This window comes from Elephantulus edwardii, unplaced genomic scaffold (genome assembly GCF_000299155.1).
Source record: "Elephantulus edwardii isolate Elephantulus edwardi_28Jun2011 unplaced genomic scaffold, EleEdw1.0 scaffold00165, whole genome shotgun sequence".
Taxonomy (NCBI): Eukaryota; Metazoa; Chordata; class Mammalia; order Macroscelidea; family Macroscelididae; genus Elephantulus; species Elephantulus edwardii.
In genome coordinates, this window is record NW_006399915.1 from 742,815 (window position 1) to 757,051 (window position 14,237).

The window sequence follows — 14,237 nt, forward strand, 5'->3', positions numbered from 1 at the left end:
AATGTCGTTGCACAGTCAAGGTAACACAGAAAGGCATTCTTTTGGTACTCTGTTTTTAGTCAGGAATCACAAAACCCAATAAGAGACCTAACTAAATGAAAAAATATTCTCTATTCATGGATAAGTAGACTCATTATAGTGACAATTACAACTCTACATAGATTTAATGCACTCTCAAGATAGATGCCAAACTCATTTTTCAAAGAGATAGAAAGGGGATTTAACAGGTTAAAGGAAAGTGATCCCAGATAAGTAAAGCTAATCTGAAAAATAAAAATTAAGTGGGAGGCATAGTATTCCTTGATCTGGAAACCTACTACACAGCTGTAGTAACCAAAGTAGCATGGTATTGATACAATGACAGACACACAGGCCAATGGAATAGAATTAAGAACCCAGAAATTATTCCATCTGTTGTGTTATGTGCCATCAAGTAAATTATGATTCATAGCAACCCTATGCACAATTCTGAACCCTGCTCTATCCCAAGCCAATCTTTTTTTAACTTTTTAAAATTTATTTTTAAATTTTAATGCACTTTAAAGAGACTTTTTCCCATTCATTCATTGCCTTTTTCTCCCTACTCCTCCTCCCCACCCAATTCATTCTTCTTTTTGAACAGAAAAATAAAAATTATTTCATTGTTATACAATCCCTCCCCACAAGTCCACTCCAATATGCATCCTTCATTCTGAACTCCTATCATGATAATAATAGCTAATCATATATCGCTTTTAGACAGTTCTTTCCCTCGTCTGTTTCAATGCAGTATATATTATTTATCCCCTCTTTCCAGACTCAGATGGGGCAGGCACAAGCACAGGAGTGTGCTCAGATGCCACAAGAGGGGACCTCACTCAGAATGCAGCTGTATGGCTCAAGCCTGGTGGGGCTAGTTGTCCAGTTGGGACTAGCTGTCTAGGTGGGGCTAGGTATCCAGGTGGGCACGTGGGAAGACCTCCCTCAGTTTGCAGCTGTCCCACTCGCGCCTGGTGGGGGGTGGGCTCCTTCCTGGGTGTGGATGTGCAAGGACCTCACTCAGGCTGTAGATGTCCTGCTGGTGACCAGCAGGGCTAGCTTCTGGATGGGCATGCACCGGGACATCACTCAACTTGCAATTGTCCTGGCCATGCCCGGCGGGGCTACCTGACTGAGTAGGGATGCCGGGGGACCCACATGAGGAACTCACTCAGTTTGCAGATGTCTTGCTCTCGCCTGGTGGGACTACCTGCACGTGTGAGGACTTGCGGGGACCTCACTCAAGTTGCAGCTGTACAGCGCACACTGGCAGGGCCGACTTCTGGGTGGTCACTTGTAAGAATCTCAGTCAGGTTGCAGATGTCCAGCGGGGGCAGCTGGGCAGTGCGTCTGTGGAGGCGATCAGGGTGGTAGAGCCAATCTTTTTGTCTCTACTATACCTACCCTCATAACCTCAGTTATTGTGTCAATCCATCTCACCTAGGATCTTCATCTCCTGTGCTGTCCCTCCACCCTTCCAAACATAATATCCTTCTCCAAAGACTGGTCACTCCTGGCTATGGACCCAAATTATGTGATAAAAGTACCAAAATCCTTGCTTCCGAGGAGCAGCTTGGTTTCACCCTCTCCTGGATAGACCTGTTAGTGTTCTTGGCCATCCATGATATGTTCAATACTCCTTTTCAGCACCACAACCCAAAGGTATCAATTCTTCTGTCATACAGGGTCATTGTCCAGCTCTCTGACACATAGCAAGTAATTGTAATACCATGGCCAGTATCGGCCACACCTTAGTCTCTAGAATGATATTTTTGTCCTTCAGCACTCTGAGAAGTTCCTAGCAGGAGACTTTCCTAATGCAATCCATCTTTTGATTTCCTGTCAAGAGTGTTGATTGTGGAACCAAGCAAGTTGAAATTATTAACAATCTCAATCTCTTCTCCATCTATCATGATGCTGCAAATTAGCCCAGTGGTGAGGACCTCTATTTTCTTGATGTTGAGCTTCAATCCATATTGAAGACTACAGTCCTTGACCCTCTACAGAAGGTGATTTAAGTCCTACTCAGTTTCAGCAAGTAAGATCGTGTGTATGATGAAAGTTGTTGATGAATATTCCTCCAATCCTGATGCCACATTCCTCTTTATAAAATCCAGCTTCTCGAATGATCTGTTCTGCATACAAATTGAAAAAGTATGGATAGAGGACAAATCCTTGACACACACTGTGTGTCATGGTTCTGATTTTGAATAGCTGTCTCCTGGTCAAAGTATAGGTTTCACAAGAGCACAATCAGGTGTTCTAGGATTCCCATTTTTTTTTAAGGTTAGCCACAACTTGTTGTGATCAAATGCCTTTGCACAGTCAATGAATCACAGATAGACATTGTTCTGGTACTCGATGCTTTTGACCAAGATTCATGTGATATTCACAATGATGTCCCTTGTGCCACGGTGTCTTCTAAACCCAGATTATGTCCCAGTCACTTTTGAACAATCTTCAGCAGGATTTTATTTGTGTGTGATATTGTGTGGGTTTTTTTAAGGGGGTTTTTTTGGGGGGGGGGAATAAACATATCTTTCAATCAGTTGGCCAGATGGTTGCCCTCTAGATAACTTGGCACAGCCTCATGAGCATTTCGGTGTTGTTGTTATTGTTGTTAGCTGTCTAGTCACCTGCGACTATAGCGACCCTATGTACAACAGCCCTAAATCCTGCTCTATCTCACTGTCTTCAACACACCTACTACCATTACCCCAGTCACTGAGTTAATCCATCTCATTGAGGGTCTTAATCTCCTGTGCTGTCTCTCTACCCCACCAAACATGATGTCCCTCTCCAAGGACTGGTCCCTCCTTGCAACATGTCCAGGTTACCATGGTTTGTTGAAATATGTCAGTTGGTATTCCATGAATTCCTGGGGCCTTGTTTTTTACCAATTTCTTCAGAGCAGCTTGAACTTCCTCTTTTATCACCATTACCTCTTGAACGTAAGTTGTTTCATGAAATACTTCTGTGTTGGCCAGTCTTTTTGCTACCGTTACTCTGTGTACTCCTTCCATATTCTTTTAATGCTTATCTGCCCATAGCATGCTTAAGTGTTGTAACTCAAGACTGAATTTAACCCATCTACCTATTGTCTATTCCTTGGAGATGGACATATGCTGGAAAGGGTAGAGGGTCAGTGAAGAAGAAGTAGACCCTCAATCCAATGTATTGACATGGTGACTGCTGCAATCAGCTCTTTTGTGTAAGGAATTGTGAGGATGGCACAGGATAGAATAGAGTTCAGACATTTTGTTCTTAGAATTGCTATGAGTTGTACTTGACTCAACAGCACCTAACAAACAACAACCACCTGTGGTTAATTGGTATTTGAAAAAAAAAAAATCAAAACCTATCAAATAGGGAAATCACAACTTATTTTTGAGCAAATCATGCTGGCAAAACTGGGCATATTCCCCTAGAAAGCTAAAATAGGATCCACATCTCACACCATATGCAAAATCAACTCAAGGTGGATCAGAAACATAGGGGAAAAGCACTAAACCATAGAAAATATAGGAGAAAAAATAGGACCAAATTTACACACCCTAGCTTAAGGCATAAATACTGTTATTGTTGTGTGGTGTCAAATTTGAACCAATCTATAGCTGACCTTCCAGGTGATTTTCAGAGGCGATTGCCCATGATTTGTTCACAGAGCAGCTGGTGGATTTGAATTGTGTGTTTTTGGATTTGCAGCATAGTCTCTTACCACGAGGCTATCAGAGATCCCTAATAATAGACATTGCTGTTGTTGTTGCTATGTGCTGTCGAGTGGCTTACAACTCATAGCAACCCTATGTACAAGAGCCCCAAACCCTGCTCTGCCCTGTGCCAACCTCACTGTCTCTGACACACTCCTATTACCTCAATCTCTGAATTGATCTATCTCGTTGAGGGTCTTCCTCTCTTGTGCTGTCCCTCCATCCCCACCCACCCAAAACATGATGTCCCTATCTAAGGACTGGTCCCTCCTCGCAACATGCCCAAGGTATGTCAGATGGAGCTTCAGAATCCTTGACTCCAAGGAGCAGCCCAGGTTCACCCTCTCTGGGACAAATCTGTTTGTTCTCTCAGCAGTCCGTGGTATATTCAACACTCATCTTCAGCATCACAGCTCAAAGGCGTCAATTCTCTTTTTATTATCTCTAGTCATTGTTCAGCTCTCTGATGCATAGATAGATAAAGGACACAATGACACAATGAAAATGAAAATTTGTATAAAACAATGTACATGAACGAAAAACAGTGCATATGAATTATTGCATGCAAACTAATAAAAATAATACAAAAAGAAAGTTGCTTAATAATAAAAAATGTAGTTTCTTGGAATCTACTGCAAATATTCAGTGGTGATGGTGGTGTTAGGTCAGTCAGATTGACTCATAGCTGACCTTGCAGCAGTTGTTCAGAGGTAGAAAATGTCATGGGATGAGATTGCTTGTCTTTTTCCCATGGAGAAACTTGTGAATTTGAACCAGGTGCCTTTCGGTTGGTTGTGTAGCTCCCTACCACTAGGCCACCAGAGCTCCCTTTTATACAGGAAACACTCAAAAAAGTGTTAATTCCCTTTTCTTCATTGTACGTGCATGAGTATGCACAAGCACACACACATCCCCCACAACTGGGCATCCAGAGGCGAAGCTTTTGCCTCTACTCATCAGAGCAGGAGACTTTATTTTGTTCTCATGTGCTGAACTCACTATTTTTTCCTTGCTTGAAAATTTTCTCTTTATTTTGTATCATTTTGGAAGATGAAGAAAAAAAAACCAATTATCCAATTGTTTACTCTTTTTTTTCTTTATCTTTTTTTCTACTTTATCTTGGTTTGCAAAAAAAAAATTCATAGATGTTGCGTATCACTCATGTACATTGTTTCACACTTTTCCTACATTCACATTGTGTCTCAAATCACTCTCACACACTGTGTTTTATAAAATTAATCACCATTGGTCTAGGACTACTATTACTCTGTCTTTTCAAGTCCCCATTGAACCTGTCCTAATTTCTTCTCTCGGCCTCTCACTAAATTTTGTTATCGTAGTGATTTCCTCCCTTCCCCACTCTCTCTCCCCTGCTTCCCTCCTTTTTTCTTTTGGCCTTTTATTCATGTCTTACCAGTTACTCTTCTAATTTTACAATAGTGGTCTTATGCAATATTTGTCCTTACGAGACTGAGTTCGTTCACTCGTCATAATAATACTCTCTAGATTCTCCCATGTTATATAGTACGATGAATTCACTTTTGAGAGGACTTCTGTATTCCCTATGGTAATTCTGATCAATTTATATTTGATCTTAATTAGTTATTATCAAATTCAATTCACAAATTGATAAAATGTAAATGTCAGAACGCAGAGGTTTGTGAGGTTTTTCTTTTCACTCTACAAAACAATTTACTAGCCTACTGCTTTCAGATCAAAACTCTAGAAGCCTCCATCACCACATTTCCTGTTTGTAACTGAACAAAGGACACACAAAAGATTTTCAGAAAGAACAGAGAGGAAAAAAACAGAGACACGGATAAAGACAGGTTTTATCAGCACACTAACTTTTAAGTTTATAAAGCAAACTTATTAGGAAACAAAATTTTGTGGGAACATTTTTGATCCAAAAAGTGGCCTTATGGTTACATAAAGAATTTTTTTTTCTGAGAAAAGCAACATGCCAGGTAAGTGGAAATTTAAATTACTTTGTATCATTGCTATGCCTAAAAATTCACTTACTAACATCTAAATCTATGACAAAAGAAATCCTAAAATTTGAAGTAAACTAGTCGATATAGCCACTTAAATATGTATGATAACTGTTAGTTTAATTAAACTTTTTAATCTATTAATGAGTATATAGTAACTATTTTCTTTTAAAGGAAAGTAATTGGAATAGTATTTAATGAAATAAAGCAGGTGGTGAACATGTTCTGTGATAATGATGCCGTTTTAAAATAGTTGTTACTTTTAAAAATCATTCATCATGAATATTACTTTCTAAAAATAGTTATAGAAAAGATAGGAGTAACTCAATTCTAAGTAGTTAGATTTTAAAACTAAAAAAACTTCATTCCTGTCAGGTTGGAGGTGCCTCACAGCTGACCCTCCAGTGGTTTTTCAGAGGCTGTCATTTGCACAGGAGGAAATTGCCCATTTCCCCCATGGGACAAATGGCCGTAAATTCGAACTGCCAGAACCACCCCATCTTTTAATTAGCAGTGCAACTTGCTATGAACTATACACTACCAGAACACCTTAACTTGATTTTAAGTGCTGTATTATTTTCCTAGCAATCATTTCAATGGTCAGTATTCAAAGACATGGACATTGTGCAAAGGCCATTGACAATTCAGTTGCTGTGTGAATCATAAGAGTTGAATCCACATCAGTTTGCTGGAGTGACTGTTCTACACGGATGGCTCATTTCTGTTTTATTCTTTTGTGTGATTTCAATTTCTTTGGGTAACTTTTAGTTGTTTTAAAAGAAAACATAACAGGAAAACAGTGAAATATGTGAGGGAAAAAAACCCTTACACAAACAGAATGCTATATTTCTTTCCAATTTTTGTTTTTATATATTGCTCATAGTTTGCTTTTCTTAATTGGAATAATAAGTCAAAACTCAAACTCATTGCTGGCAAGTCAGAACTGAGAGGTGACCCTCCAGTGGCCTTCTGAGGCTGTAAGTCCACAAGAGGAGACTGACCATCTTTATCCACCACAGAATCTTGGCCTTTACCTTATACTCAGTTTTTAATCTAACATTATAACATGACCATTTATTTTAACTATAATTTTGCCTAATAATTTTAACTGAACACATATATCTCTCAGGTTAATTATAATTGATGTAGTGATTTTAATGGCTCAACATTTATATCATATTTCATTTTTTAATACTTGAAATGATATATCAATAAACAACTCTATTGCTAAAAGGTTATTTTCTTAGAAAAGATTCTTAGAATTAGATTTACTGAATAATAAATAGTATATGAACTTTTAAGTCTTGTTATTGCCACATTAAGTTTACAAATGTGCTACCAACTCACTGTCAAACTAGCAGTGTTTCTCCCTAAAAGACTGACCTAATTTAAACAATCTTCACCAACTAATAAATATACCAATCCATTGTTTAATATGCATCATTGACTGTAATGTAGTAGAACATTTTTGTATGGGTTTTCACACTATTTGTATCATCTGCAAATTGTCTGCTCACGTAATTTGCTTAATTATCAGATTGATAGTAACTGGACAATTACTATGCACAAGCCACTTATCAATAAAAAATATTCTACATTATATTTTCCGTGAGTTTGCTTCCCAGCATTTTTGGTTTTAAACATTAATTGATTAGAAAGCTCACACAATATAAGACTGATACATGATTTTCACAGCCTTTCACATTTTCCCGGTATGAAGACGAGCAAAGAGCAAAAGCAATTGTAATTTTTTTTAGTGCCTTGCTTGAAATGGCCATAGCAGTATAATGAATGGCTATCATAAGTTGGTACAGATAGCAAATGCAGAAAAAGTCACAAAGTTGAAGGCAGAGAATCTGACATTCAAGTATTCCCAGGATTAATAAGTAAATTCTAAAGTTAGAAGGGATATGATAACATTTTCTCTATAGACTTGCTTAGTTTGGGTTGCTCTGAAAGTAATTCAGGAGCTACTTCATTGTCAATTGATACTTTCTATAATTCTACAGAAGAGTTAAAAATAGAAAGTAATTAACATTAAAGCCTCATAAGCATTTGAGACAAAAATTCAATATAAAAGCAGAATCAGATAATAATATTTTATATGTAGAGAAGTGAATCAGAAAAAACAATGCTTGAATACACACACAAATAAAATTGTCATAAAGTAAAATAAAATAGAGGAAAGCCCCAGATTTTGCCTTTTTCTTTCTCCCTAACCATAACCTTTATCATTAAGATGTCATTAATAAATGTACCAGAATCAGAATTACCATTATTCTTCTACATCCAAGTAAAACTATAACAATATATAGTAACATATATAAATAACAACTATAACAATGTTGATGAAAACAACTTCTTTGAGCTACTCTTAATTTAGTTGCTCATTACTGTGTAAATACAAAACACACCTTCACGTGCACTCAGTTTGTCTTTTTGTGAGCTTCAATAATGAATAACCCTAGTAGTAATGATTAAAGAATGTACCTCTTAAGGTATTGTTGTTGTGTTGTTATGTGCTATTGAATTGCCTGCAAGTCATAGCGATGTTATGTCCAATAGTTCTGAAACCTGCCCTATCCTAAGCCAATTTCACTGTCTTCAATGCACCTACCCCATTACCTCAGCTATTGTGTCAATCTATCTCATCTAGGGTCTTATACTCCTGCATTGTCCCTTCACTCTTCCATGCATGATGGCCTTCTCCAAAGACTGGCCCCTTCTGGCAACATGCCCCAAATATATGACACAGAGCTTCAAAATCCTTGCTTCCAAAGAGAAATTTGGTTTCACTCTCTCCAGGACAGATCTGCTTTTCTTTGGCAGTCTATGGAATGTTCAGTACTCTTCTCCAGCACAAAAACTCAAAGGCATTGATTTTTCTTCTGTCATTTTTAGTCATTGAACAACTCTCTGATGCATAGAAAGTAATTGCTAAGACCATAGCCTGTATCAGGCTCACCTTGGTCTCTAGACTGACATCATTGCTCTATATTGCTCTGGAGAGGTTCCAAGCACAAATTTTCTTAATGCAGTTTGTCTTTTGATTTCCTAACTGCTGATGCCAAGTATGTTGATTGTGGAACCAAGCAAGGTGAAATTGTTAACAATCTCAGTCTCTTCTCCACATATCACAATGCTGTCAGTTGGCCCGGTGATGAGAATCTTTGTTTTCTTGATGTTGAGCTTTAATCTATATTGAAGATTACAGTCTTTGACTTTCTGCAGTAAATGTCCCAGGTCCACCTCACTTAGAGCTAGCAAGGCTGTGTCATCTGCATAATGTATAATGCATAGTGCATAATGATAAATCTTCCTCCAGTTCTGATGCCACATCCTTTCTCATCAAGTACAACTTCCCAAATAATTTACCATACCTATAGATTAAAAAAGTATGGAGACAGGTTGCATCCTTGATGTACACCTATCTTGATTTTTTGAACCATGAAATGTTTCCTTGCTTAGTTGTGACAACTGTAAACTGTATCCTGGTCCATGTGTTTCACCTGAACACAATCAGGTGTTCTGGGATTCTTGTTCTTCTTAAGGGTAGCCAAAATTTGTTGTGATCCACACAGTCAAATGCTTTTGCTTAGTCAATGAAACACAGACAGACATTCCTCTGGTACTCTCTGCTTTTAGCTAAGATCCATTTATTTGACTATAATGTCCTTAGTGCCACAGCCTCTTCTAAATCGAGCTAGCCCATCTGGCAGTACTCTATTGATGTACTATTCCAGTCATTCACAGATAATCTTCAGCAAGATCTTCCTTGCATGTGTTATTATTAGTGATATCATTCTATGATTTCCATGCTTGGTAGGATCACCTTTTTTTGGAATGAGAATATAGAATTTTTCCAGTCAGTTGGCCAGGTAGCGGTCCTCCAGATTTCTTGGCACAACCTGGTGAGCATGTCCAGAGCTGCATCTGTTTGTTAACATATACCAATTGTTGTTGTTGTTGTTGTTATGTGCTGTCGAGTCGCCTGCGACTCATAGCGACCCTATGTACAACAGCCCTAAACTCCACTCTGTCCTGTGCCAATCGAACTGTCTCTGACACTCCCATCCCAATTATCCCAGTCACTGAATCAATCCACCTCATAGAGGGCCTTCCTCTCCTGCGCCGTCCCTCCACCCTCCCAAGCATGATGTCCCTCTCTAAGGACCAGTCTCTCCTCACAACATGTCCAAAGTAAGTTAGACGGAGCCTCAGAATCCTTGCCTCCAAGGAGCCACCCGGTTTAACCCTCTCCAGGACAAATCTGTTTGTTTTCCTAGAAGTCCATGGTATTCTCAATACTCTTCTCCAGCCCCACAGCTCAAAGGCATCAATTCTCCTACTATCCTCCTTGGTCATTGTCCAACTCTCTGATGCATAACAGGTGATTGCGAAGACCATGGCATGTATCAGACACACCTTAGTCTCCAGAGAGACACCACTGCTCTTCAGCACTTATACCAATTAGTATTCCATAATTCCTGGGGCCTTATTTTCCCCCTCCCAATTCCTTCAGAGCAGCTTCAATTTGCTCCTTCATCATCATGGCCTCTTAGCCATGTGTTATTTCATGGAGTTCTTTGTCAGCCAATTTTCTTTGGTATAGTGATTCTGTGTACACCTTCCATCTTCTTTTGATACTTCCTGGATCATTCAACATAACATCTTTAAAGTATTGCAGCTCAAAGTTTATATTTGTTCTTCAATTTCTTCAGTTTAAGAAATGCTGAGTGAGTTCATCTTTTTTAATTTTCTCAATCCTGGTAAGGTGTAGGTCAGCATTTTTAATCTCTCAACTGGTCTGTGGGAGGAAAGTGAGACCATCAGCTTCCGTAAAGACCCTCTGGGTAGTTCTTCTTTAAGTCAGTGGGTGAGTATATGAATGGATGAGTCTCAACTGCAATTTTTAGTAGGATAGATAGGTATCATTAATGTGTAATTTTTCAAACGCAAGTGGTCTTTGAATTTAAGGTGTATCAGAGGTACAGTGTTTCATCATCAGGATTGAGGTAATATTTTCAAGTGATTTTAAGAAAAGCCAATTCACTAAAGATTGCATAAGCATAATGAAAACTAGTGGCAAGAAGCTATGCAATTCCGAAGGCACACAGTTCAAATCCATCAGCTCCTCCACAGGAGAAATTGACAATCTCCTCCCATGCAATTAACTGGATCTAAAAACCTGCCAGAGGTTCACTTATGGGTCAATTCCAACTAGATGGTACACAAAACCAACATTTGTTAATAATAAATATTATTATTAATAATAGATATATACTACCTTTTTCTAAGCACTTTTGCTTTACTTAATACTCTCAGCATTCCTGGCTTGTAAAAATGAAGAGGGGCAAAAAGATAATTTCTGAATATTAAAGCATTATTATCAAATGTCCCACCTATGGCTGTTGGTAAGTTCCAACTCTGCGATCCCCCATTAATTTTCCAAGTTCTTAATTTTCCAAGTTGTTAGTGGAGGAGACTGTCCGTCTTTTTCCTGTGGAGCAGCTAATGAGTTCAAATTGAGACTGAGCGCGTTTCTGTCAGCACCCCAACACTTCATGTATTAAGCCACTAGAACTCGTTATAAGAATCATGTTTCTGTTGTGTGCCATGAGTCAGAACCCAGTAGAGGAACCCTCTAGTGGGTGTTCAGAGACTGTAAATCACAATGGAGGAGAATGCTTGTCTTTCTCCCATGGATCTGTTGGTGGATTTGAACCATCTATGTTTGGGTTGGAAGCACAATTCCCTATCCAGTAGATAACCAGAGCTTTCTATAAGAATTATGTTATTATTGTGTAAAGTGTATACACAGAACAAAAAGCCAGTATCATTGTCAATAGAGAAAGACTAAAAGCATTCTCCTTGCGAACAGGGACCAGACCAAGATGACCACTGTCACCACTCCTATTTAATATTGTATTGAAACTACTTGCTAGGGTAATAAGATAAGAGAAGAGAAGAAGAGAGATCCAGATAAAAAAAGAAATGGTGAAACTGTCACTATATGAGGATATGATATGATATGATATCATACACAGAAAACCCCAAGAACTCAACAAAAAACCCTGTTAGAGCTAGTAGACCAATTTAATAGAGTGGCAGGATACAAGATACACAAGTCTGTGGGATTCCTTTACAGTAATAAAGAAAACATAGAGAAGGAATCTAAGAAAGCAATACCATTTACAATAGCCAACCACAAACTGAGATACTTAGAAATAAACCTAACGAGAACACAAAAAACCTTTACAAAGAAAACATTTCACAAGAAATAATAAAAGACCTAAATAAATAGAAAAATGTGCCCTGTTCATGGATAGGAAGACTCAATATACTGAAAATGACAATCTTGCAAAAAAATCTACATATTTAATGCAATCCTTATAGAGATACCAAATTCATATTTCAAGGAGACCTAAAAGGCAATTCTCAAGTTTATTTGGAGAGGAAAGAGACATAGAATAAGCAAAGCACTGCTGAGAAACAAGAATGAAGTGAGTCATAATACTCTCTGATTTCAAAACCTACTATAGAGCTATAATAATCAAAACAGCATGGCACTAGTACAATGGTAGGCACATAGAGCAATGGAACAGAACTGAGAACCCAGAAATTAATCTATCCATCTATGGTCAACTGATATGCATCAAGGAAATAAAACCTATCAAATGGGGAAATGACGACCTCTTCAACAAATGGTAAAAACTGGACTGCTACCTGCAGAAAGCTGAAGCCAGATCCATACCTCTTACCATTCTAAAAAATTAACCCAAGGTAGATCAGAAACCTACGTGTAAAGCCCCAAACCATAAACATCATAAATGACAAATTTTGACCAAGCTTAGAAGGAGTCACCTATGGTATAAAGAAGTTGTCAAATACAGCCAGAAATACACAAACAGGTGAGGATAAAATTGATGAATGGGATCTTCTAAAGATTAAATCTCTGTGTGCATCAAAAATGTTTTCTAATAAAGTGAAAAGAAAACCTACTGACAAGAAACAATCATTTGTGAAAACAGAACACAAAGAATGATGATAATGAGAATACTGATATACTGTGGAAATAGTAACCAATGTCAAAGAACAATTTGTATACAAATTGCTAAATGGAAATGTAAGTTCCTATATGAAATTTTAGCTGAACGCAAGTATTTTCTTGAAAAAAAAAAATATAACACAATTCACAATACTCAATAAACAGTAGATCTGAAGTGAAAGTATTTTTTTTGGTGAAAGTTTCCACAGGGTAATCTGATGCAGGCCATGGTCTATGCAATAACTTGTTATGCATCGGAAAACTGGACAATGACTAGGGATGATAGAAGGAGAATTGATGCCTTTGAGCTGTGGTGCTGGAGAAGAGTATTGAATATGCCATGGACTGCTAGGAGAACAAACAAGTTTGTCCTAGAGAGGGTGAGACCAGGCTGCTCCCTGGAGGCAAGGATTCTGAAGCTTCGTCTAACATACTTTGGACATGTTGCAAGGAGAGACCAGTCCTTGGAGAGGGACATCATGTTTGGGAGGATGGAGGGACAGCGCACGAGAGGAAGACCTTTAATGAAATAGATTGGTTCAGTGACATTTACAGAGCAACTTACCAAAATGTTCCTCCAGTAGTAAACAATTGTTGTTGTTGTCACGTGCTTTCGAGTCCCTTTTGACTCATAGAGACACTATGTATAGCAGCTCTAAACCCTGTTCTCTCTCCTATGACAACCTCACTGTCTTTGACACACCTACTCCCCTTACCAATAAGTGCATGTAAAAAAACTCAAATGAGAAAAATATGAATGAAGAAGTCTTGGTGGCATAGCAGAGTCACACTGATTTGGAATTGACTTGATGATAGTGGTGGATAAATACAGGTAAAAAGATGTCCCTGTACAATAGGGATTTTGACAGCATATCAATTCCAATAAGATTTCTGCAGTTTTGTTCTTACAAGGTTCCATCAAATTGACTATAACCCTTAGTGTTCCTGGGAACAACATTGGAATCTTGCCCTATGCTGGGCCATCCTCACAATCTCCAACGTGCTTGAGGTGCAGTTTAGCAATCCTAAATTCAATTCTAAAAACGACAAGTAGGCTGGTACTGGAAGAATGAATGCTATTTTAAAATCTGCTTTTAACCTCGCTATCATCCGTATAATTTCCTCAGTTAAATTCCATAAATATTTTGAGGGACATCATGAAGTACTGGGAAGAGGGATCCTCAGTGTCATACAAAATTTGAATTCCAGTTTTGCGATTAGCATTGTGAGATTCAATAGTTTCAGGAATGTTACACAAGCATCAAGTGACTGGTCCCAGTCTATCTTTCCACACCACTTGAAAACTCAGTATTGCTTTTGGCCTTTGAAGAGCCCCTCCCATTACAACTTTCTTCCAATGTAGAGCATCGGGATATTGTTCTCAAATAACCTCTCTAACCCTGACACATACTCTTTCTTTTTTTTTCCCCTATAATTATATTTTATTAATTTTCATAAACATTTACAGAG

The 14,237-nt window shown here is 38.2% G+C and overlaps 1 protein-coding gene across 1 annotated transcript in view; it reads left to right on the plus strand.

The window, feature by feature from the left end:
* Positions 1-1,160: 1,160 nt before the first annotated feature.
* Positions 1,161-14,237, plus strand: part of LOC102862196 (T-cell receptor-associated transmembrane adapter 1-like) — a 95,272-nt gene continuing 82,195 nt past the window's right edge. The window contains exon 1 of the mRNA XM_006895350.1: positions 1,161-1,362. Within this exon, the coding sequence (XP_006895412.1) occupies positions 1,161-1,362 (202 nt within the window). The remainder of the gene's footprint in view (positions 1,363-14,237) is intronic.